This window comes from Dermacentor silvarum, chromosome 1, assembly GCF_013339745.2.
Source record: "Dermacentor silvarum isolate Dsil-2018 chromosome 1, BIME_Dsil_1.4, whole genome shotgun sequence".
In the NCBI taxonomy this organism is placed as follows: Eukaryota; Metazoa; Arthropoda; class Arachnida; order Ixodida; family Ixodidae; genus Dermacentor; species Dermacentor silvarum.
The window spans coordinates 15,969,789-15,996,162 of NC_051154.1; the positions used below are offsets into that span (position 1 = coordinate 15,969,789).

At 45.3% G+C, this 26,374-nt stretch overlaps 2 protein-coding genes across 2 annotated transcripts in view; both read right to left on the minus strand.

Moving 5' to 3' along the window:
- LOC125942686 (trichohyalin-like) overlaps positions 1 to 18,414 on the minus strand; it is a gene marked incomplete at its 5' end in the record, with an annotated part of 29,454 nt that extends 11,040 nt beyond the window's left edge. The window contains 3 exons of the mRNA XM_049660950.1: positions 17,228 to 17,553; positions 17,641 to 17,789; positions 18,336 to 18,414. Of these exons, the coding sequence (XP_049516907.1) occupies positions 17,228 to 17,553; positions 17,641 to 17,789; positions 18,336 to 18,414 (554 nt within the window). The remainder of the gene's footprint in view (positions 1 to 17,227; positions 17,554 to 17,640; positions 17,790 to 18,335) is intronic.
- Positions 18,415 to 18,541: 127 nt separating this feature from the next.
- On the minus strand, positions 18,542 to 20,496 carry LOC119455952 (trichohyalin-like). The gene is given in 5 exon segments (XM_049660951.1): positions 18,542 to 18,636; positions 18,756 to 18,782; positions 18,785 to 18,832; positions 19,077 to 19,763; positions 20,022 to 20,496. Coding segments are annotated over 5 exon segments (1,332 nt in total).
- Positions 20,497 to 26,374: the final 5,878 nt, after the last annotated feature.

Here is a 26,374-nt window from a genome sequence, read left to right on the forward strand (position 1 = left end):
ATTTGCTCCACGTTAGATGGGAAATGTGGTATAGCGGTTGCGTTTTGAGCGAAACCCAGGGCTACGTTGTTTGTCTTATTTCCAAAGGCAAACAGGGTTTGCAGCACTTTCTTTAGCCAAGTTCGCTTCAATAAACCGAAATGCCTCTATGTTTTAATCGATGCAAATGCAGACCATGTGCATTGAAAAGAAGAAAGCCGGTGTAGTTCAGCACGTGCCTCTTCGAAGGTTGCAAAACGATGCTTAAACTACAGCTTCAAAAAGGTAAAGGTTGCAGTAAAGCCAAAAGAACCAGATGGATGTGTGTATATACTATACTTTTCTAAATAAATCTTTAGGGGTATTTTTGGTACGGGATAATAAGCATAGATTTATTTATCTCCCCCGTTCCGCCGGTTTTCTCCCCCACGCACACTGAACAGTGACACACCACTTTTTCGCTTGTCACCGTGCGGCAGGGTGCTGCAGAAGAGAACATTTTTGGCAAAAGAAATGTCCACCTGTTCACGATATTATTTTCTTGCAGTCCTCTGATCAAATGATCGAGTATAACGATGTTTTCTGTTATGCTATAGCGCTAGGAAAGGGTTCGAATACAGGCTGTGCAACCAGCGAACAAGTTTCTACGAAAAAAAAGCAAACAAAAGAACAACAAAAATGCCCTGAAAGAAAACAGCATGAACATGCTCAAAGCACTCCCGGTGAGATTTCGCGAGACAAATCAAGAATTTTCTCTTTTGCGACGCTTTCATCGGGGCAGAGATATATAGCGCACATCTTCCGACACCTGCCAGTAAGCGGTCGCTAAAGACGTCAGGGGCGGCACCGCTCCGTTAGGAAGCTCTTGACGTCTGCGAGCTCGCCGAGTAGAAGCAAAAAAAAATATCCCACCGACAACGAAGGTGACGCAATGTAAGAAAAAGAAAATGAACAGGCATAACAGTAAACGAGTTTCTTGGAGCGAACAAAATATGAGCTTGTGCCCTCGACACCTTTCCCGTTTCTTCTACTCAGCGAAGTCGATAATGTGAGAGATACCTTTTATTTTTACTGGTAAACCGCTACTGGCACATTGACTGCGAAATGTCAACATAAGGTGACTCCGTAAAGAACGTGCAAGCATTCCATTAAAACATAATTGATTGTCATCTGAAAAAACACCGCTGGGCGATTTCAAATTTCACGGACGCATATTTCGCTTTTGAATATTTCCACGATTTATGGCAGTTTTAAATGCATTTGTCTATGAGTCCAAAAGCTTGCTGTTGTACCAAATGACGCCCACGTGAAAGACGCAAATAGAATTTAGCCTTTATGCCAGAGAAAAAGCATTAAGAACAGTTGCCACAGATTTGGCAGTGAAGAGATAGCGCAACCGTAATGGATAAGAGTTTGCAACTTATTTCAGAATACTCATTTTTTCTCCGACTATGCTGTAATACAAATTTTACATATTTTGAGAAATCCACTTGTTGAGGTGTGTTTCATCGAAGCATGCCTCTGCTGTGCTCAGCGACTTCAAATAGGAATGCACCGCAAAACTAACTTATTTTTAATCTATAAATTAAACGAAATGTTTACGCCTCTAGACTTCACCGGCTGCATTTGTAATCCAACAACAGAATGAAGCCCTAAAAGAAAAAAAAAAGAAAAAAAAAGGGTCTGCAATGAAATAATATCGTGCACGAACAGGTGGACATTTCTTTTTCAAGGGAATTTCTCTTCTGCAGCACCTTGCAGCACGGTGACAAGCGAAAAAGTGGTGTGTCACTGTTCAGTGTGCGTGGGGGAGAAAAGCGGCGGAACGGGTGAGATAAATAAATCCATGTTTATTATCCCGTACCAAAAATACCCCTAAAGATTTATTTAGAAAAGTATAGTATATACACACATCCAGCTGGCTCTTTTGGCTGTACTGCAACCTCTAACTTTTTGAAGCTGTAGTTTAAGTATCGTTTTGCAACCTTCGAAGAGGCAGGTGCTGCTCTACACCGGCTTTCTTCTTTTCAATGCACTTGGTCTGCATTTGCATCGATTAAAACATAGAGGCATTTCAGTTTATTGAAGCGAACTTGGCTAAAAAAAAGTGCTGCAAGCCCTGTTTGCCTTTGGAAATAAAACAAACAACGTAGCCCTAGGTTTCGCTCAAAACGCAACCGCTATACCAGCTTTCCCATCTAACGTGGAGCAAATAAAAAAAAGGAAAATAAAATAAAAGCGAAGCCTTCTGTGGGAATAAAATCAACTGCATGCTTGCAAGACCTCCTGAAGAAGCTTCAAGTGTTCTTACGTTCTAACTTATTAGTACCACGATTAGCTAACAAACTTTTTTACCTATTATCCTTTACGGCGACAAAGTCAGTGCAAGCTTTCTAGAGTGCATATGAAAACAGTACTTTCAGTTGTCTGCAAGTCAGTACCTTTTGCGTAGACCTCATCTTTTTCTCGTGCTTAGAAGAAAGCCTCCGAAGTCTTTAATAGGCCGCCTGGGTTTGCAACTTTAGCACTACCATGGCTGTGTTTTAAATGTGTTCTGGTACCATCGGAAATAAACAAAATGTTTATGCCTCTAGATGTCACCAGCTACTTTTCTAAGAAAAAAAAAGAAAGAAAGAAATCACAGTAGCGCATAAAAAGAAGGAAAAGCTTTTTAACACACGCATACGGAGTCCTGCGGATGAGTAGATCAACACAGACAAAAGGATGGGCATATCTGTAATTTCACAGGCATAACAAAAACAGCAGACCCTATAAGCACACAATAATTTAAAAACAGTTGCGAAAGAGTAGTATGGTCTTGGCACGATAGAGCACAAACCCACCACCGCAATTCCACCACAAGTTAATTAACGAGGTGAGAAACTACGGATATACACTGAAATTCGAGGGATAGGGAAGCATTATCCCATGCAATAAAATGTTGCATGTAAGGCTTACAGTGCACCCGGAAAACAGCAGTATTTTCCAAGTATCGATCGCAGGATCCTGGTTAAGGAAGGAAGGATGGAAGGAACCGACCAACCGACCAACCAACCGACCGACCGACTGTAGGCACTGTTGTTGTTCCTTTTTTTTAATTGATAATATGTGTATCAACAAATGCACCATAATTTGTTTCAAAATAACATATTTGTTAGATCGCGCTCGGGGTGTATTATCAAGGATCTTCTTTTCACCACCACGTGGTTGAAAACGGCCCCATAAGCAAATTTCAGTGCTTGCCGGATCATTGCAGCGTCGTCGGCAGCAAAAGAGGCAACGAAGCAGCGCGTTCCGCCCACGAACAAATCCAGCGTGCGTCTGGGCCACTGTCAAGTCCATCGCGGCAACGTCGTCTACTTGCTCGTAGCCGTACTTTACAATACTGAAATGCACCGGAATGCGCCAACTCACGACTCCACCCGCTTGATGCCTCATTGCGTACCGCCTGGTCTCTCTCATGCTACGAACGTTCAGTGCGTCACTTCTGGTTGGGCACCGCTTTTAGGAACGCCTGCTGTTTCCGTATCGGTGTCAGAGATAGTGCCTCGTGACGCGTTTGTGGTTGAGACGAAACCATACAAGAAATCCCGATATGCTGCCCCTATTTTAACATTCAAAGAGAGACAGTGCGTGACGCTTTAAGCCGAGTGGGTAACATAGCGTTCACAGAAGGAAAAATATTGGAACCATGGCCTCCGCCGTCATCTGCGCTTCGGGTCGCAAAATCACTGCTGCATTTTTTTTTTTTTTTCAAGACGACTGAGCTCTGCGACACCCTTCGATTGCGCACTGAACACTGTAGTGTGGGCTCGCGCGCATCTCTTGTTCTTCCTTTCTTTCTTCCTTTCCTTTTCTGTCCGTCTTCTCCCTCTCCGAGTGTACTGCAGCAGTAAAGGTGCAACCTGATTAACCTCTCTCTACCTTTCTTTTTCTTTCTCTCTCTCTCTTCTGTTCCAAAACAACGCGTCAAAACATATGGCGCTTTCTGTAACGCATTTCTAACGAACTATTTCGCTCTGGCATAAATATGACCTCAAATGTCTTCTCAGCAAGTTTCGGGGGGTTTCCCAAACTGGTCGCGTTACAAGCGCAGTTGGATGACCGGCATTTATGGACCAGCAGTCGTACCGCGCATGCTGTGTGACACCATGCTGTCCAGGAGCTGAGCCAGGGACTATACGTGAGACTGCTTAACGTCTCCTCCGTGGTTTCCTAATGAATGTGCCGCCCGAAACTCACGCTCTTCGGCAGATAACACCGACTACACAACAGATGACTTCCGGCACCGAGCCTTTGGCCGACGAGCGCACTTGCAGTAGAGAAACGATGCAGTGGTGCTTTTTGAGGTAGGAGGGGGGACACTGCTCATTTCGCAACTGATTCTTTTGTGGGCTACGCTTTATTCGAACATTTTGTGAGATTTCTGAGCGGTGTTTAGCGAGGTGCACCGTGACGTTTTGGTCACCTCATGTAAATATAGTTTTTGTTTGGAATCTGCAGAGGAAAACATATTCCATCGCGAATATCGCGAATACGGTCATTGAAAAAAAAATACAAACGAACAAACAATAAAGAGAATCACTAAGAGAATCGTAACACTTCATTCTGTTGCGTGCAAGCGCAGCTCCCTCGAGGCGGCTCTGTTTCTGCCAGATAGACGGGTCTGCATTGGGCATGGGCTGAACGCGCTCCGCATCGAACCTCGGTGAATTGTCACAGGCAGCACGAATTCATGGGACCTGCACAGAAGCCGGTGACATTTTCGGTAGTAGCCGCCTCTAATCTGCAATGTTCCTCACAAACAAGGGAATGAATCAAGCCGCTGCGTCGAGAAAGTGACACTCTCACTAAAACCGTCCGACATTACTGCATCCACAAAGAGGAAAGCCACCCCTCGCTGACATTGTGTGTCCGTGTCGCGCACAGACGTCATCAGCTGGCGCCTGACATGTTTGCACGCTCCCTTAATTCAGGAATTCACCGTGTTTGCGAAGCGTTGCCCTGCAGTGGCCATGTGTGAAAGACGGCGCTGTTATTCCTCACTTGAAAGCATCTAGCAAAACACGTGCATCTGACAAGCATGTGTACACTGAGTGATCTTTCTTTTTTTTTCTTTTTTTACTTCGAATGCGTTTTTTAAAGCACACACAAGTTACTCCAATCACGTCACTACAGAATAATAAGGTGCCCAGGAGGACGTCATTTGTAAGAAAAACCAAAGAAATCACTTCACTAATTAAACCAACTAGATTAATTAACTTCCTAGTTACGAACTTTATGGCGCATGTCTATATTGGAAAGTTGAAGGAAATCCTTATAATTGACTAGTTCCGTGGTTCAACATTTCTAAACGGCCACGTGAACGGTAATAATCGGCCTCAAGTTATTTGTTGAATTTACCTGATTACGCACGCATGCCTGCGAAACGTGGGTCGAGGCGCAACCCTCCTGTACGACGCAGCACGGCGGCGGCGCACAACGACGCTGCCGTCGCACTTCCCTCTTTCGGCGATCTTATTCCGATTGGCGCTGTGCGAAACTCCCGATTGCATTCATAGTCACTGCAGCAGCCGGGACGAGACGGACCGCCGTATATATAGCCCAGCTTCAGTTTACACCGCCCTACTACGTCACAGGGGCGTTGCACCACGAACGGCACTTCGTAGTGCTGCGTGCGTCATCGGGTCAATTCAACCAACTTTTTGGGCTAATTATTTCGGCCCACATGGCCGTTTAGAAAGGCTGAAACACGGAACTAGATTTTCACCACGGTTTCCTACAACATTCCAAGTGCCATAAAATATGTAACTGAGAAGTTAAGTAATGTCACTAGTTCAATTTGCGCATTGTTTGTTTTGGCTTTTCATGCAAATGATGTCCGCCTGGGCACATCATTAATCTGCAGTGGCGTGATTCGAATAACTTTTGTGGGATGTTTAAAAAAACTATTCAAAGTAAAAAACAAAGAAAAGAAAAGTACTGAATATCCAAGAATACAGAATAGACCTTCTTTTTCATATCCATTCATTTTATATATCAAAGGCATAAACCAGCCAAAACTTGTCAATCTATATACGTCCAAGCAACGAATTCTGCTGCTCTTTTACGTAAATCTGAAAATCGTTCCGCATGTTTACAATATTAATGGAACTTACTCACCCGCTGCAATGAAGAAAAATACTTAGTTCTTATACATCAGCTTTCAATTGTAGCCATCCGGGTGAAAACAAAGAACGAAAATTGCCCTGACGCTTTCATAAAAAAGTAGGGCTTTTTCGTTGGCTGCTTAACCAAGCCGTGCTTTAATCCATCTGTATAGTATCTACCACTGCACCTGGTATACAAGGTGTCCCAGCTAACGTGAGATAAGCTGTTAGAAAAAGAAAAAGACAACGTAATAAATTATAATGCAAGTTATGGTTACAAAACCTAAGGTGCTCGGTCGCCACAGGTCTGGCGACCGGACACCGTATTGTTCACCGTGATATTTAATTTTTTTGTTTGTTTGAACAGCTTGGCTAACGTTAGCTGGGACACATCGTGGGTCGGAGCCTCTGAAACCACTCGCGTGACTAAAGTCTGCCATTTACGGACAACCGCAGTCGCCTCAAAAGAAACGCTTTGTGGATAGACTGATGCCAACGATTACAAGTACAGACAGCTTGTTCTATTCGTACTTCCTTTTTGGGTCAGGAATTCCTTTCGTTTTTTTTTTCTTCTTTTTCTCCTTCTCTTAAAATGTAGTAAGTATGTCACAACGCTATCGGGGCCACTGAGTTGCTCCCTGGTGGCCCAGCGAGTGCTCCCAGCGAGGGCAAGCCAACCTCGCGCCTTTATTGTTGGTGTCGACGCTGCCTCGTCAGCTTTCCTCGTCGTCAGTCACCACGCGATGCTTAACGGGCAGCCGCTCGGGGTGGACACGCCCGTTATTGGCAAGATTTACTGCGATTTCCGGCAGCAGCCCTGCTCGTGCAACGACAAAAAGCACAGGGCCGGGGAAAGAGGACCTCGTGCTGGCGCGCTTGTGTTGCCTGCCCCCTCGAACCGCTCCAGGGGCACACAGGAGCGGCGCTGCTCCGCATGGTGCTCAGGTTTTATAGTACTCAACGAAAAAAAAGTGAACAGACCGTGTCAACACAGGGCCAGGAAATACTTCGAGTAATAGAATACAAATATCTTGGTGTATGGATAAACGAAGGCTATATATATATATATATATATATATATATATATATATATATATATATATATATATGAAAACAGGGAGAAGCAATACTAGCAAAGGGAGAAGAGAAATTCGGCCATAATGAAACACAGAGCTCTGCGGGGATGTAATAGGTACGACGTGCTCCGGGGTATGCGGAAAGGTGTAATGGTTCCAGAACTTACATGTCAGGGGTACAATCAGGGTTCGATGGCAACCAAAGGTCAGTGGGACGCCTCGCATTGGGCGCTCACGGGAAGACTACAAATGAAGCTGTGCAGGGTGACATGGGCTGGACAATTTTTGAAGTGAGGGAAGCTCGGAGTAAAGCTGATTTTGGAGAATGACTGAGGAATATGAAAGAAAGTAAATAGGATGCGAGATGGTGTTCAGGTATTTGTACAGCAAAAACATTGACTCACAGTGGAGGAAAAGAACTAGGAAGCATACCAGCAAGTATGCGACCGGTATGATGAGCAACATGGCCACAAAGAGCGTCAAACACAAAGTCAGAGAGGCTGAGACAATCTCATGGGTGGCGGCAACGAAAAAGAAACCTGTCATGAGTAACTACGCAAGAGGAAAAAAACGAAAGCAGTAAAGAAACAATTTATGATAACTCGAAGGGTAGCTCCTTACTTTTCGAAGCGAGATCAGGTTGCCTTAGAACGCGTAGTTATAAAGCGAGGTACACCAAGGACGAAGACGCATGTGCTTGCTGCGGTAAAGCTAGGGAAACCATGGAACATGTTTTATTGGAAGGTGAAGAAGTCTATCCAGCTGCCAGTATAGGCTCCTCTGACCTCCTTGAAGCTCTTGGGTTCAGGGATAGCAGGTAAAAAGTAAGCATGTCCGCAATAAAGATTAGTAAAAGGCGATTGGGAGTTTGGTGGCAGAAAATTAGGGAGACCACAAACAACGGAGGCATACAAAAACAAAGTTCTAAATAGTGGTTGAGAAAATTCGATGCTGAGAATTCTTTGTTTGTTATGAAAAAATATAGGCAGGACATAAGGGCAAAATAAGAACAAGAGCTTGGTGACGCAAGCCACCGCCCTGTTTCAAAGGGACGCCCATAGCATCCAGCCATCCATGCTAGCCTAAGCGGCTCTCTGTTTCTGGTTATGCATACTCAGCTGCTTGATATGAAACTTTCGCTGCACCCAAATGTGGTGGGCACTGCAAAGTTTAGACGACAAACTAGGAGAGAGTTTTATTTTATTTGAACAGCTGAGCTCTGCATGGTGTAAAATGCCAGGCAAACGCCACGCCGCATAGTAAGCGCAAGTTCATTGTTATATGCTCTAGGTGACCGTATTGCATCTCATCACACACTCTATATATGATTAGGCACTGAGCCCTTGACATGATTCGACGCATACGATTTCCTGTGCCCAACGAGAGCTGCGAACAAATTTCTGACATTTGCAACGGTCAGAAACTTTCGGAACTTTTAGACGTGCCGCAGATCGTATAGGACACTGAATCTACGTTTCCAGTGCTTAACAGCGTGCTCGTTATACTCCCCGCGTTCCTGACTCCGAAGTGTTTGCAGATTAATGTTTTTTTATTTATTTATTTATATATATTTTAATGCGTCGACGCGTCTTGGAAGTCCGTTTCCAGCACTGCACTTTTTGGAATACGGATCCCATTAAGATCAAAAACGCAGTACGTAGCCGTTGCAGAGAATAAACGGTTTCATCCAGCGCCCACCGCTTTGGCAACGCTATGCGCCGGCATCCGGCGCCCTTAAGAAACTTCCGGTAGCCATTCCTTATGCTTGTTTTTGCTGGTATTTGTTCGCTCGCGCGCTCGTCCTACGCATATTCTATGTTATTTTTCAGGTATATCGATATAAGTGCGACTTGTGGCATTCAGTGTGTTGCGTGATGGCGAGTATCTCTTAAAGCATCGACTGTTTTCATTACGTTTACTCCTCAACGGTGTTCTTCAAATCTGGGAGCTTACATAGAGCTCCCAGATTTGCTCTGCTCACTTCATCCAAGGTACGTTACTACGTGGAGTAGCCGGACTGCTATAATGTTGAATAATAAAAGTGCTACTGCGCGATTGTTCTGGCCGTATGTCGTGTAACTCACGCGAGAGCAGCTCGACTCTCGCCCCGAACTTGCCCGCTCTTCCAGTTTCTTGCCTCGGCGTGGATCGCCATGCTACGAACATGCGTTTAAATTATTATTTAGCGGGTGCCATGCTGCCGCTGTTTTATTTTAATGTTTTTCGTATCTGGGGCACAAGTGCACTTCTGGAGCTTTACTACCTAGGTACATGTGCGCATTGGTTTATCATGTTTAACGTCCCAAAGCGACTCAGGCTATGACGGACGCCGCAGTGGATGGCTCCGGATAATTTCGACCACCTGTGGTTCTTTAACGTGCACTGATATCGCACGTACGCGGACCTCTAGCATTTCGCCTCGATCGAAATGCGATGGCCGAGGCCCAAACGGCGTCTTTCGGGTCAGCAACCGGGCGCCGTAACCGCTGAGCCATCGCGGCGGCATGTGAGCATTCGTATCGGTATCGCAGAGCAGAATCGCAGAAAAGTTAGCGATTTCTGTGCATGCATGTAGGAAGTTTTGGCCACATTCTAAAGGCATTTACGAATTAACGGCGGCCAATTATGGATTGCAATCTCGTGTCCAACACTACAGGTTTCATTTTGTTAGAAGTGTGGTAAATTCGTGAGCATTTAAGTTAGTCCCATTTCAGTCGACCTAGGCTTCTTGCACTAAATTACTTTTGAGAATGCAGTTATTTGTGAATGCATATTGAAAAGCAGAAACAAGGCATGTGGCGCAGAAAACATGTGCATGTACACATGCACAGCTTACCACTTCATCCTTCACCTTGCAGCAATAAAAGTGTCGTTGCGAAATGCAAGAAGGCCCGTGTGCTTGTGTTGTAGGGCACGTTAAAGAAGCCCAGGTGGTCAAAATTAATGCGGAGCCCTCCACTACGGCGAGCCTCTCTAATCAGATCTCGTTTTGGCAGGTAACACCCCAGAAAGAAGAAAAATCTGCCATTAAATTTTTTTTAGTTTTCGGCAGTCCCATTCCCTGCCTTGAAGACAACAGTCTGCGTTCATTGCATGTCCTCACTAATATGCTCCGCTTGTTGCTCCGGGGTTGTAATTGAGGGAAGGTGTTTGGAGCCCCACGAAAACGAAAATCGCACGACATCATCGTCCAGCGGATCGGGCAGCTCTCTACCTCTAAACATCAGCTTTTGGCAATACCGATCTTTTGCTTCGGTGCTAAGCGCCTTAAAGTAGTCGCTCGTCATCTCGACAATATTCACGATGTAGAATCAGCTCATCACAGATTCCACCAAGCAGTGCAAACATCGACACGCCGGCCTCACGTCGCGCATGCCTTCAAAGAACATAGCCGTAAGTGCTTCTAGCTCTCCTGCCGGAAGTTCCGAAGGGGCAAGCAATCAGTGGCAAGCGAGGTTTGTTTGTAAACACTGCAACCCTCTATAGGAACTGGTCAATACAAAAGAAGCCTAACATATAAACACGCAGGCCCGTATCTCTATGAAACGGGCCTGCGTGTTTATATTTAGTTTCATACTAACGTTATGCCGCGTGGCAACGCAAGCGAAAAAAAAGTAATAATAAAGCCTACCGCTGCTGTTGCGCTTTCTCTCTGGCTATGCAACAGAGAAATTGCTTACCTGGAGAATAGTGCGCACTGAAAGTGCGTATATACCACGTCTTGTATATTAGGGCGTGTTGCTTGTCGAAATAAATGAGTTGCAAATAGCGCTTCGTGTGTCCTGTAATCCGCTTTCGATGTCCGTGCTTTTCATCGCAGGAACTATTTTAGCAATGCAGAACCAAGTCGCCCACATTTCTACACTAACCAGTAAGTGAAAATACAAGCGCGCGGGTGAGAGCAATTTTAACTATAACTGGGAGGTTACCCCAGCAAAAGGCTTTGCATGCTACACAAAGTTTAAACTCCCGAGAGATCAAAGAAGGAGAGAAAAAAAAACGCACACTATCCATAAGCGTACAAATTCTCAAATGTACGCAATGTAATCACAAGTAAATTAAAGAGTGAAGCGTTATGGCACCCTCAATAATGAAAATGTTATCCATCTCTTTCCCTTTGGCTGCAGCAGCGCACACCCTGTTTGACATTATAGAAAGAAAAAACAGCAACTAATAGCTTAGAAGTGTATATAATGAATTTTTCACCGAAACCGACAACATCATATCTTTTCGTTCACTATTCTATTTAGGCGGCGCTCACACGTCTCCGCGGGCGGCACGTATCTGAAAGACGCGCACCGATTCCGATAAAGAGACAGAAATACTTTATAGTATGAAGTGGTTCGGTAGTCAGAAATTTTTTCTCCAGAAATAACAGTCGCTTTTTCTACAATCAAGCGCGAGCTGGCGCGGTGTATTAGCGCGTACGTGTGGTGAGCCCCTATATACTGTGGCTGATATGCCTGAACATGGGCCCGTGAAGGAGGAAGCAATAAAAGGGAGCATAATATGAGAAATTCCGGAGACAGAAAGTATAGAGAGGCTGTTTTCAACATTTACATTATTTACAATAGCGACTGTTAGCGCAATTTGCTCGGGTATTTAGCTTCTCGTGAAGTGGACTTCATGAGTGCTTGCCGACTTAGTGGGCTATAATATAGCAAGAGCGCACAAAAAAAGCCAGCTTCAAGAGACGCGTATTTTGGCGAATTGGCTCATGATACAAAATAAATCGAAACTGCGCAAAAAAACATGCTTACTGGACAGTGTTTGTGCTGTTCCCTGTAATGTCCATGCCTCTTCTTCGGTTGTTGGTTTTCTTTTTTTTTTTTTTTTTGCTCTAATTTGTTCTACTTCAAGAGGCTCAAATCGTCGGGCCGTAGAGGATAAAGTGAGATTCCAAAAATTATAATGGGACACATTTGTTCACGGGCGAGTGTCGAGGCGTTCTTGAGTTGAACGCACAATCTCCAGTGCCTCGCTCCACCTGTCCGGCGCTTACGCTGATATTTCGCATGTGAAGACAAAGACCTGCGCGAGACGTGTAATGAGTGGTGCGTACCTGTTACAGGAGAGGGCAGAATGACTTCGTTGAAGAAACTCGACGAGGAAGTGAGATCCTGGTTGCATTCTGTGCATCTACAGAAGTTCAGTGTACACGTGGTGCCCATAAGGTAGTATAACCAAAATTTGTGTACAGTAGAAAATGAATGAGACACCATAACCTGAGCGCGTATGATTCAGCTGATTCTGTGTTGTGCGAAGTTGAGTTCAAAAAGATTTTCAACTGAGCTCTGAAAAGTGTGCCCTACTAGCACGTTTCTGCTATAGTGCCGGAACAAATTCAGTATCCTTAGCCCCAGCGAATGCACTACGTCTACGTAAGGCGACGCGCTGAAATGATCGCGTTTGATTGGATGTGTTCCAGGTCTTAAGAAATTCAGTCATCTAGCTGATTTCGTTATTGTTGTTAGAGTTTTCATTATGGTGTAAACATTGTGCTATGACGTGGAGCATTAACACGGAAAGTTGGGAATTAACAAAGTGTATACTTTGCTTAGTAGCAAACTTAGCAAGAAACGTACGCTATATTGCGCGTTTTATAGGTGCTAGCGAAGAGTCCACATAATATTTGTCTTGTATGTAGTTTATGACATTAGCATGACTCTATACAAAATGGCGTCACGCCGGTGCATTGACAATCTTTTGTCATAAGTGCAGCTTTTTAGCAATATGCTGCCACGGCAACTAAAGAACGTGCATCTTCAGTGATAAGTTGCACTTTTACCGGGAGTAGTTACTTTTTTTGTATGTGATGTACGAACCTCCCCACTTTCTGTCCACACACACACACATTTCTATTAATATATATATAGTGAACGAGAATTCGTTCGCTGGCTTCTTATTATATATATATATATATATATATATATATATATATAGAAGCCAACAACAAAAAATGTCACCAAAGACAGCATATAGGGGAAATGACTTCTAGTTCTTAATTGAATTGAACAAATTATAAATAATCGGAAATGCAAGTGGATGAACAACTGGCAGCAAGTGGGATACGATCCCACGTCTACGCATTACGCATGTGATTCTCTTACCAACTCAGCTACCGCGGCGCCGTTTTCCCATCAACTTTCTGGGCTATTTATGTGTGTCTACTACAACTAATCCTGGGGGTGTTAGCCAGCGCCACCACTCACAAACCTTGGCAGCGCAAGTGCAACAACCTTTCTGCCGCAGGCGTCACGTCTAGGTGAACGTTTTGGGTGAAGGCAACTGGTCAATAAACCCACACATGTTACCTGAAGGCATGGATGTTGCCGGATTTGAGACTCCGCGACGAATTGTAGCAAGAGACTTCAACTCTCGTCAGCGCAGCTGCCAGCATGGTCGTAGAACTTCAGAAAAAATGATCATACGTTAAAGATGGGGCCGAACCGGTTCGGAACGGCTCCTCTAAATAGTTCAGGTTCTGGTTCGGTTCCAGTATGGCAGAAAACATAACGGTTTGGTTCCGTTCCGGTTCGGCTGAAAATAACGGTTCAGCTCCGGCTTTGGGTTCAGTTGCGGTTCGGTTCGACACCCTGCTCACAGCCAGTCGAATCGGATCTGGAGGGTCTGTTGACCGACCAGTTCAGTCAGTGGTGTAGCCAGATAGTTATTTATCGAGGGTATTTCTATAGCGCTTTACACCGTGACAAGTTGATAACCAGACTAATTTCTACACATAAGTGATCCGCTGACGATGTTTTTCACACTCGGCACTGGCAGTTGAGGCCTACACCTTATCAACGATGTACCTTTCACTACTGGAAAAATCAACCTCGTAATAACCTTAGTCCTTGACTCCTTATACACACAGTGTGCTCGAGGGCTGAACGGGCTCACTGTTTTTGAAAATGGATGACATTCATTTATTTTTATATTGATTCCTTTTTAAAACTAGTGCACTTCACGATTTTATTTATTTATTATTTATTTATTTATTTATTTATTTTTTTTATGATACCCTCCGGGTCAACAGATATTACAGAGGGGAGTGGTAAAAGAGAGAAAAACAACAAAAGTACAAAAAAGCAGCAGAATGATTTAATTATGCAATAATAGTTACGAAAAGACAGAATACAATATGTTACAAAACATTGGTTAATAATGCCACAAATTTTCATGATTTGAAATTGTTACTAACAATTTGGGAAGGCAATTCAACTCATTTGACGTGCGTGGTATGTAGGACGGTAGAAATGATTCGGTTTTACACGATGGAATGCCAACCTCATGAGCATGATCCAGACGGCGAGGAAGTATTATTAAAACGCGCAGGTAAGGATGATGGTACAGTTTGTGAAAAAGGATTAAGCGGAGTATCGTACGTCGAGAAGCAAGCCTATGTAGTTTAAGCTTAGCTTTCATGATCGTGATGCTCGCGATTCGATTGTAATTTGGGAGTATAAAACAGACCGAATGATTTTGCACTATTTCCAGCGAATGTACCAAATTATTATGATGTGGTTCTTAAACCCAGGAGGCATATTCTAACTTAAGGCGAATGAGTGTTTTATATAGCATTAGTTTGAGAGACCAAGGGCATTTTGCGAAGTATCGACGAAGGTATCCGAGCTTGCGATCAGCATTACAGACAACATTAGAGGTATGAGTATCCCATGTTAGATTGCTACTTATGTTTACTCCGAGGTACTTGTATGAAGATACGCTGTCGAGTTCTGCGTTATTTCAGTGATAAATGGGTAAACAGTAACCTTTCTAGGATACACCATGAATTTTCATTTTTTAATGTTTAGTTCCAAATAGCGATGTATTACACTAGTCAAAGATGGCGTAATATCAGATTGAAGAAGAGTGGCGTCGTTTGGTTCTGTTATTTCTCAGAAAATTCCGCAATCGTCTGCCAAACCAATGAACCGATGAGAAAACACAATATGGTAAATCAGTTAATATAAATCAGGAATAGAAGAGGACCGAGGACTGAGCCCTGAGGTACCCCAGAATGGACTTGCGCATTCTTCGTAATACGAGTCGTTAGCTGAAACAAACTGAGAGCGGTTGGCAAGAAAACTCTCATTCCAGGTTAGGATGCAGGGACCAAGCTTAAGTAGTCGTAATATATGAATGAGCAGCTTGTGCCGCACTTTGTCGAAGGCTTTATAAAAGTGGTAAAAAAAATGCAGTCACCCAAGGACCTATTGTCAAGAATGGTGTTTTGTTTGTGTACAAAAAGTGTTCATTGAGTTTCACGCGTGTATGACTAGCGAAATCCGTGTTACGATGGTGGGAAAAAGGAATGTGACTCCAAAAAGGTAGCTTGGCACGAAGCCAGGATAGGCTTCAGTATATTACGAGGTACAATTGTGAGCGAATCGGTTTGCAATGTAGAGGGAAATGCTTATTACCTGATTTATGGATTGGAATTACCTCCCGACTTTCAACTCGGATGGCTAGAGCACCATCGTTCAGTGAATGCTGAAATACTTTAGTTAAGATGACTGACGTGTAGCAAACTGCACTTTGAAGAAATGTCACAGTAATATGATCCCTACCCGGCGTAGAGGAGGGTTTTAGCGGCCTAATGATGGTTGCGACACCGTCATAACTGATAATGAGAGGGAACGTTTCATCACGGTCACATGGTCCTAGGTGGGGCGGAGTGGCATGGCTGAGTAAGAAAAAATGTTTTCTCGTTGTTGCCTAACTGAGTTTTTTTTTCATCGACTCGACCCTCTCGGTAGCTTTTACCTGTGTGTTTTTTTGGGCGGAAATACCTTCTCGAATTATCCCTTCCATTTGAACGCTCGTCGTCGGTAGTGAGGTTTCGTCGCATCACATACTCATCAGCTAGCCGAGCCGCCTTATCTACCGTATCTGTTGCATCTCTATCCTGCACCCAAAACCTCATTGACTGTGGAATGCTGAGGTAGAATTGTTCGAGACAAATACACTCTATAATTTTGTCTCTACTTTGGTAGACTTCGGCACCCTTAAGCCACTCAACAAGGTTTGTTTTCAACCCGTATGCAAACTCTGAGTAGCCCTCGTCGCTATTTTTGCTCGCTTCTCTGAATAGCCGCAAGAAAGTACAGAGGAAATCGGCCAGATTTATTTATAACTCTTATAGTTGGAAAACAACCCCTACAGCCCTTTTGCAGACAGCCAACTTGGAGAGCTTGGAGACAAGGCGTTATCGTGATAGACTAAAACTTTTCTATTTATTGTATCATGACAAATTAGGAATAGATAAGAATTTATACTTTCAACCAGTACAGCGACGGCAAACTCGATCCTTCCACTCCAAGAAAGTCAGTGAATACTTGGCCAAAACAAATGCTTTTAAAACCTCGTTCTTCCCGCGTACAATCCGTAACTGGAACGACCTGCCCGCTGAGGTGGTCGAAAACCCCACTATTTCGTCTTTCATGTGCGCGCTTGAACGTTTGCGATAATTACTTGCCTTCTATTTAACATGCGTATTTGTCATGCGTTTTCATTCATGTGTGATCGTTCCTTTTTTTTTTTGAACAGCTGCGATATTGAATACGGCTTTGTCATGCGCAGTGCCGAGTGCTGTCACACGTCACGCGCAACGTTAGAATGCTGTTGGTACGGAAATTTTGTATCCTTGTAGTTAACTTATTCTTGTATTGTTTCTTGTTTTGCATAAATGAGCTGCGACTTCGTATGCTCACTTTGTTATGCGCAGTGCCGAGTGCTGTTATGCGCAACGTTGTCTCACCTATTCTTGTATTATTTCATACCCACTCCTGCCCAAGGCCTGACATTCAGGCCGGCAGTATGTACCAAATAAATAAATAAATAAATAAATAAATAAATAAATAAATAAATAAATAAATAAATAAATAAATAAATAAATGCTTCCAATGAATTTCGGTACCTCCTCAACAGCGCTGCCTTTACTTTACCGTAGTCTTCCGCGTCATTCGCCGTTAGTCTAGCGAGTATACGTTCACTGCCTCACAAGGCAACAATGTCACTAACCGCTGTGACCAGGTGCCCTGAGCGAAATTACACCTCTCACAAGTTCTCCCGAAATGAACCAAGAATAAGGCAATGTCCTCTCCAACCTTGTACGGTTTCGTCCACTGGTCCATCCGACATGGCTCAACCTCGCTTGATCTGCTACGGTTGTCCCCTTCACTTCCCGCCGCTGGACGCGATTTCTGAAGTTCTACCTGCAGCTTGACCATCTCTTTCTCGTGCTTTTCCCGTTCTCGCTCACGCTCACGTTCCTTCTCACGTTCTTGACGCTCACGCTCACGTTCCTTCGCTAGTTCTTGACGCTCACGCTCACGTTCCTTCGCTAGTTCTTGACGCTCACATTCTTGACGCTCACGCTCACGTTCCTTCGCTAGTTCTTGACGCTCACGTTCTTGACGCTCACGCTCACGTACCTTGGCTAGTTCTTGACGCTCACCTTCTTGACGCTCACGCTCACGTTCCTTCGCTAGTTCTTGACGCTCACGTTCTTGACGCTCCCGCTCACGTTCCTTCGCTAGTTCTTGACGCTCACCTTCTTGACGCTCACGCTCACGTTCCTTCGCTAGTTCTTGACGCTCACGTTCTTGACGCTCACGCTCACGTTCCTTCGCTAGTTCTTGACGCTCACCTTCTTGACGCTCACGCTCACGCTCCTTCGCTAGTTCTTGACGCTCACCTTCTTGACGCTCACGCTCACGTTCCTTCGCTAGTTCTTGACGCTCACGTTCTTGACGCTCACGCTCACGTACCTTCGCTAGTTCTTGACGCTCACGTTCTTGACGCTCACGCTCACGTTCCTTCGGTAGTTCTTGACGCTCACATTCTTGACGCTCACGCTCACGTTCCTTCGCTAGTTCTTGACGCTCACCTTCTTGACGCTCACGATCACGTTCCTTCGCTAGTTCTTGACGCTCACGTTCTTGACGCTCACGCTCACGTACCTTCGCTAGTTCTTGACGCTCACGCTCACGTTCCTTCGCTAGTTCTTGACGCTCACGTTCTTGACGCTCACGCTCACGTTCCTTCGCTAGTTCTTGACGCTCACCTTCTTGACGCTCACGCTCACGTTCCTTCGCTAGTTCTTGACCTCACCGTTCTTGACGCTCACGCTCATGTTCCTTCGCTAGTTCTTGACGCTCACGTTCTTGACGCTCACGCTCACGTTCCTTCGCTAGTTCTTGACGCTCACCTTCTTGACGCTCACGCTCACGTTCCTTCGCTAGTTCTTGACGCTCACCTGTCTTGACGCTCACGCTCACGTTCCTTCGCTAGTTCTTGACGCTCACGTTCTTGACGCTCACGCTCAGTCCTTCGCTAGTTCTTGACGCTCACCTTCTTGACGCTCACCTCACGTTCCTTCGCTATTTCTTGACGCTCACCTTCTTGACGCTCACGCTCACGTTCCTTCGCTAGTTCTTGACGCTCACGTTCTTGACGCTCACGCTCACGTTCCTTCTCTAGTTCTTGACGCTCACCTTCTTGACGCTCACGCTCACGTTCCTTCCCTTCGCTAGTTCTTGACGCTCACGTTCTTGACGCTCACGCTCACGTTTCCTTCGTAGTTCTGACGCTCACGTTCTTGACGCTCACGCTCACGTTCCTTCGCTAGCTCTTGACGCTCACGTTCTTGACGCTCACGCTCACGTTCCTTCGCTAGTTCTTGACGCTCACGCTCACGTTCCTTCGCTAGTTCTTGACGCTCACGTTCTTGACGCTCACGCTCACGTTCCTTCGCTAGTTCTTGACGCTCACGTTCTTGACGCTCACGCTCACGTTCCTTCGCTAGTTCTTGACGCTCACGTTCTTGACGCTTCACGCTCACGTTCCTTCGCTAGTTCTTGACGCTCACCTTCTTGACGCTCACGCTCACGTTCCTTCGCTAGCTCTTGACGCTCACCTTGTTGACGCTCACGCTCACGTTCCTTCGCTAGTTCTTGACGCTCACGCTCACGTTCCTTCGCTAGTTCTTGACGCTCACCTTCTTGACGCTCACTTTCACGTTCCTTCGCTAGTTCTTGACGCTCACGTTCTTGACGCTCACGCTCACGTTCCTTCGCTAGTTCTTGACGCTCACCTTCTTGACGCTCACGCTCACGTTCCTTCGCTAGTTCTTGACGCTCACCTTCTTGACGCTCACGCTCACGTTCCTTCGCTAGTTCTTGACGCTCACCTTCTTGACGCTCACGCTCACGTTCCTTCGCTAGTTCTTGACGCTCACGTTTTTGACGCTCACGCTCACGTTCCTTCGCTAGTTCTTGACGCTCACCTTCTTGACGCTCACGCTCACGTTCCTTCGCTAGTTCTTGACGCTCACGTTCTTGACGCTCACGCTCACGTTCCTTCGCTAGTTCTTGACGCTCACGTTCTTGACGCTCACGCTCACGTACCTTCGCTAGTTCTTGACGCTCACGTTCTTGACGCTCACGTTCACGTTCCTTCGCTAGTTCTTGACGCTCACATTCTTGACGCTCACGCTCACGTTCCTTCGCTAGTTCTTGACGCTCACCTTCTTGACGCTCACGCTCACGTTCTTTCGCTAGTTCTTGACGCTCACGTTCTTGACGCTCACGCTCACGTACCTTCGCTAGTTCTTGACGCTCACCTTCTTGACGCTCACGCTCACGTTCCTTCGCTAGTTCTTGACGCTCACCTTCTTGACGCTCACGCTCACGTTCCTTCGGTAGTTCTTGACGCTCACCTTCTTGACGCTCACGCTCACGTTCCTTCGCTAGTTCTTGACGCTCACGTTCTTGACGCTCACGCTCACGTTCCTTCGCTAGTTCTTGACGCTCACGTTCTTGACGCTCACGCTCACGTACCTTCGCTAGTTCTTGACGCTCATGTTCTTGACGCTCACGTTCACGTTCCTTCGCTAGTTCTTGACGCTCACATTCTTGACGCTCACGCTCACGTTCCTTCGCTAGTTCTTGACGCTCACGTTCTTGATGCTCACGCTCACGTACCTTCACTAGTTCTTGACGCTCACCTTCTTGACGCTCACGCTCACGTTCCTTCGCTAGTTCTTGACGCTCACCTTCTTGACGCTCACGCTCACGTTCCTTCGCTAGTTCTTGACGCTCACATTCTTGACGCTCCCGCTCCCGCGTTTCTTGTAGCACCTCCCAAGCGATCTTAATGCTTTCATCATCATTGCCACTACCTTGAATTTCCCTATGGATAGCTGCCTTTTTCATCTTTTCATCCGCCTCAACTCCCAACTCGTCGCACAAAAACAATAACTCTGACTTCGTCAACCTTCTAAGATCCATGGCGGCTGCCCCGACTGGTGGATAGAACTGTTTCCTTAAATAATTTGTGCAAACACAAAATATGCTACAAATTCCGTATTCCCAGAACAATCAAAATAAACACGCAAAATTTGCAGTCTGGCGAATCAAAAGGAAAAAACCACGCGCTCACTCACGGATGCAGCACCACGCCATCTGGTTCATCGGTCCGCTGTTCCCAGTTCCTCAGGACTCTCTGGGTCGAAGGCTCTTCCTTCTTCGCTGTTCCCAGTTCCTCAGGAGTTCTTCGGACGAAGGTTCATCCTTATCGCTGCCACCAGTTATTATATCTTGCCGTTGAGTGCGGGAATCGGGGGACGTCGAGGAGGGACTTTGGGAAATGTAGGTTTATTTACATTATTTACAGCGCTAGTGTACAAAGTAATGAACAGTCATACAGTGATCGACAGCCGGCAGCAAATCGGACGCTGCGGCCCGTGGCAAGAAGAGGAATGTCCCTCTCCTCGATTTGTCGCTCTTTTAACCCCTTCGGTCTCTCGGAGTCTCTCGGAATTCCTCGAAGTCCATTGAGGTTCCTCGGGGTCCCGTCATTTTCGGCCAATCATCGAGCCAGCTCAGGTGTCGTAATTTTCCTCCCCTGGTATTGGCCCGTGCAAGTGCCGTCATATTCGGCCAATGGGGACGCTCCGAGGGCTCCATTGTCCGATGGTTCATTTGCCTCCGGCGTTGCCTACTCGCCTGGAAGCTCTCAGCTGAAGGAGACGGGATGTTCTCGGAACGAACCTCCAGTGCTACAAAACCACTTTGCTCTCGACCAAGGCGTCCTACCTGGAACCGTGCCCGTCTCCCGTTGCACTTTCGGGAAGAGTCAAGCAGGATGAGAGGCAATAGCTTGACGTGAGGCGCATGAGGGGGGGGTGTCGCCAACCTGTCTGACGGGTCCGGTAGCGTGGTTGATGCGCCTCGGCGTACCATAATTGGAATGCGACGGCCTTTTGAGGTGGTAGGGAAACTTGAGTGATTCCGGGAAAGGGTCCGTATGCAACAGGGCATACCAAAGGCACCTGCATACCAACGCCTAGCACCAACGTCACCTAGAATTTCTTTCGGAAGCATTGTCGTTAGCCGGCTTTCGTTTACTACCCCACATTTGTGCTTTCTTTGCTCTAATAGACATATTTAGGACACGCCGTGAACCGGAATGGTGTTAGATTGAATGCTGAAAAGATCCTTGCTTTGGCTTCTTATAGCGCCCCTTGCATACTCAAAGAACTGAGGAGCGTTATTTGGGTCTGCTTCATATTTGCGGTATGAAGGTATCCGAATCATACCGGTGATATAAGTTTTCAAATCAAATAATAATAATAATAATAATAATAATAATAATAATAATAATAATAATAATAATAATAATAATAATAATAATAATAATAATAATAATAATAATAATAGTAATAATAATAATAATAATAATAATAATATAATGAAGAGAACTGAGCGATCATCATCACGAGGAAAAGGCACGAGATCGGCGCTCGAACACCACCATCTTGTTCTCCCTGCGTACTGTTCCGAGCTACCGCCTGTTTGTTGGACTCGCCCAATAAACCTCTTTACAATAATAATAATAATAATAATAATTATTATTATTATTATTATTATTATTATTATTATTATTATTATTATTATTATTATTATTATTATTATATTTCCGGCGCTTTATCAAAGACTTCACCAGTGGTAGCTGGCTGGCTTGCTGAGGAATATGCAAGCAAATGTGCATAAATTTGTTATTAACACACAAAGGTAAGCGGTGAGCACGTTGAGAATACCAGTACACGCAAACTGCAAAGAAAATATGACTGAACGCATAAGATGTCGAAAAGAAACCACTAACGACGTTACCTATATACCGAAGCAGGCGCATAGCAGGATTTGTTTGCTGATTGCATCCGCAGAAAAAATCTTGTATCTGCCCATAACAGACATGCAGAATGGAGACGTCGCCCTCTCGCCCTTGATCGAAACCGTTATCCCTTCAACACATTTGGTTGTTCTTTTTATTCCGTTTTCAAAGCGAGACTCTAACGATTGCCTGGGGAGAAATTGCCGCTCGTGCCGCCATTTATACCCGACGAGAGGAGCTGACGCAGCTATGATTATACGTGTTGATCTCGAGGCACTTATAGGAACCTGGGGCCGTATTTTGGTAGCGTTTCGTTTTTTTATTGTGCTTGTCTTTTTTAGGCGTCGCACCCAGTGGGTGATCCCAGCGGTAATGGGGGCGCCGCGGCCTCCGAACCACGCCGCCGAGCCACTCACGGACGCGAAAAGATTCGAAAATTGAATCGACAGAAATGCAGAAATGGGGTGGCTCGTTCGCATTTTTTTGTTTTGTTTTTGCAGAGATTTTAGCGCTACCCACGAGGGAACGGGTCAGCATCGGCTTTGTAGGAGGAGGTATATTTTCAGCGCAACACAATATCCAAAAAAACATGCTGACATGTACCGTACATGAAGGCAAGGGTATCCTTGGCAAAATCTCCACCCCACGTCACAAGCGCCGGATGACCGCATGTTCCCGATGGCTTTTCAACACCGGAAGCTCTCCTTGTATGCTTGTATGCCCACGAAAAAAAAAGAAAAAAAAGCATACTCCAGCAATTACTCTGGCAGCGAATAATTTACTACGGCAGCAGCACATCCCTATCATTTGCTCATTTACTCACAGCGGACAAGGCCACCGTCTCAAGAACAACTTTTTCATAATGCAGCCTACTTGGTCCTTGTCCACTGTTGCCTCTTGTTCTCTCCCTCCTAAATACATGCAGAGACGCCACGACATCCCGAGGCCTGTTTTTCGCCCCACAAGTTCTCTAGCGCGCCAAAACTGCCCGATAATACGATTCCCAGGGCCAGTGATAAAGTTACCTCGTTGTTGTTGTTGTTACTACGCATTACTGCGAGATTGAAGCGGAGGAGGCGGCCTGAAGACACCGACGACTTGACGAGGACAGCCGTCGCGCCGTTGGCGTGACGGAAAGGCCGGGGACACAGTAAGCCCAGCTCTCAACTGCTGTGTCAAAGACAAGCGCGGGAGGATGGCTATAGTTGAGTTATTCATTCAGTTGAACGTACAAAGGCAACACTGGGGCTATGACAAACGCCGTAGTCGAGGGCTCCTGAAGACATTTGACATGGGGTTCTTAAGCTAACACCAGAAGCGTGGTAAAGGAGCTTTTTTACATGCCGAGCCATCACAATGGGGCCGCCGCTACGGAAAATTGAGCCCGTGACCTCGTCGTGCAGCACCAACCGTGGTGCCATATAGCCACTGAGCCGCCGTAGCAAGCGCTTTGTTGGTTGGTGCTGCGTAATTAATTCAGGTGAATTGAACTTAAAACAAAAGAACACGTAAGTTATTCCCTCATGTGGGTTCGTCCTTTCCAGAGCTAATTCGATTAAACTGAACAAAATATGTGCAGACCAAAAAAAAAAAAAAAAAAAGAAGAAAAACAACGCAGTGTACTCGCCACCTACAGGCTGCATGTACAACTATGCTGCCAAGAAGCTGTTTTTCCTTTTCTTTTTTTCTTTTTCTTTTTTCGTGACAACCATGTACGTGTACCTTTGGTCACGGGCAAACATGTATCCGAAACAATGTTTAATTATGTCATCATGTTCCCTGTGGAAATAAGTTACGCCGTCCGGACATCAAACCTGGAAGTTGGTCAGTTCCTAACCTCAACTATTGAGCAGGAGAACCAGACTGCTGTCTGTTGGTTCGTGCTTCTTTCTTCATTTCGCCCTTATATATCCCTCTACCTCTGCGCTACCCAACCCTGTGTATGGGGTATAGCCAAATGAACTACCTCCGGTTAACGTCCCTGCTTTTCTGTACATAATTCTTATTTCTGTCACTGATAATGAATTTGCGATTTCGATTATAGGCATCTAGTTTTCCTTACAACTTGGATCATAAGCTACAGTCCTGTCTCCGTTAGGAATATCTATAACTGAGGAGGCGCTTCTTCGCCTCTTGTGGCTTGGCGTGGCCTTTACGAATGCTTACTCATTTCGGATCGTAACGGTCAACAGCCCTACATGCGATAACTGTAGCTCCGAGGAAACAATCGTCCACCTACTATGTGAGTGTCCCCGCTTCAGTGCGCCCAGGAAAAAAACTTTCAAGAGTGTTAGATAGGCTTGACAAACAGCCTTTGTCGGAGGAAATGGTCCTGGAACACTGGCCGAGACCGTCCTCAGCTCAGAAGGCTTTGAAAGCGTTGTTGCGCTTCTTGCGGAGAACTGGTCTTAGAGACAGATTTTAAGCTGTGCCGTATTTTCTTTTCTTTTTTTGCTCTTCTTTCCTTTTTTTGTAACATCGCTTTACTATTACCTTTTATTCTCCTTACCCCCTTTCCCCAGCACAGGGTAGCTAGCTGGTCTGAGAAGTGGCTAACCTCCCTGTCTTACCGTGTATTCCTCCTAACATTTTTGTTTGCTTCATTTCGTGTTGGCTCCATATTATGATTACTTGACTAAAACACACACACACAGAATCACACACAAGCTCATACATTGTGCCAGGCGGGTACTCCTAAATTGTCGGACATCAGAACATCATGGCCGTGTGTGACAACTTGGACCATAACACAGACAAACAAAACAAAAACGATGCCCCTGATCGCCCTAACCGTAAGTCTAAGCACTACTGCTTCGTGCAGGATTCTTGAGCGCGGTCTTGCAATGTGATTTCTTTTTTTTTTCCAGAAAGTCGTATGCTGCTCAGTATCCTTTCTTTTCCTTTTTTTATTGCTGTGAAAAACCAACAAAAGCCAACACGTGATGCGCAATTTTTGCGGAACTGCGAATAACAAAAGTGAAGAAAGCCGCTGATATCGACTCGCGTCCTTGTCATCCCGGTCGGTTTCGATCGAAGCGTCCTTCTTAGTCTTTCTGGCCGAGCAGACTGCTGGGAACGCGTCGGCGCTTTGGTACAGGAGACTTGCATCTCCTCTTTGCTAGAATGACACGGATGCGCTTTGGAGTCTTGCAGTGGAGGACACGGATTAATTGCGTAAACCACAAGGGGTGGAACCTCGTTTTGAATTTAGGAGGCGTGTTCATGCTAAGAAAATGTTTTCATAGGTAACCTTGCTTGTCACGGATGTGATTCCCAGTGGTGGCAGCGTTCTGTTCATGGGGTCGGAGTACGAGACCGATGTCCTACCAGGAGGAGCAGAGTCGGTCTAGGTGGTCTAGGGGTGCTGGAAGAGGCTGCAGCAGCAACTTGTTCATCTTTAGCGCATGAATTGTATAATTTCGGCAGAATACCATGTTGGGATAGTTGGTCCATAGCTTAAGAAGGTTAAAATCAACGGAAGAAATAAGAGCAGACAGAAAGAGCGTATAATTTTGACGTTCAGGATGAAAAAATATGTTTTTTTTTTTCAATATGCTGTATCACTTACACTAAGTGATTTCGCGAAGGCTACCAAAATATCTTGTGCACAATGAACTGGAATTACGAAGATCACGCGTAGGACCGGCGGGCGTCATATAGTTGCTGAGAAAGACTTATTTACGATCTATTGAATGAAAACTGCTAATTGAATTTTAATATACCCTTTGTAGATTGTGATTCACCAGTATTTTTTAGCGTCCTTACTCAACTTGAAATTATCAAATAAAACAGATCAAACGTTGTCCCGAGTTCTGCAGTATAAGAAGAATGAGAATAGATGCCTGACCACCGCTCTTTCTAATAATCCGAATTAAAAAAGAGCAATTTTGTCTTTATTGCTCCAATGTAGAAGCTTCCTCATCAGGCCCCATCGAACATTTAGGCAATCTATGGAACGCCCTAGCAAGAATCATTAAAATTACCCAGTTTTCA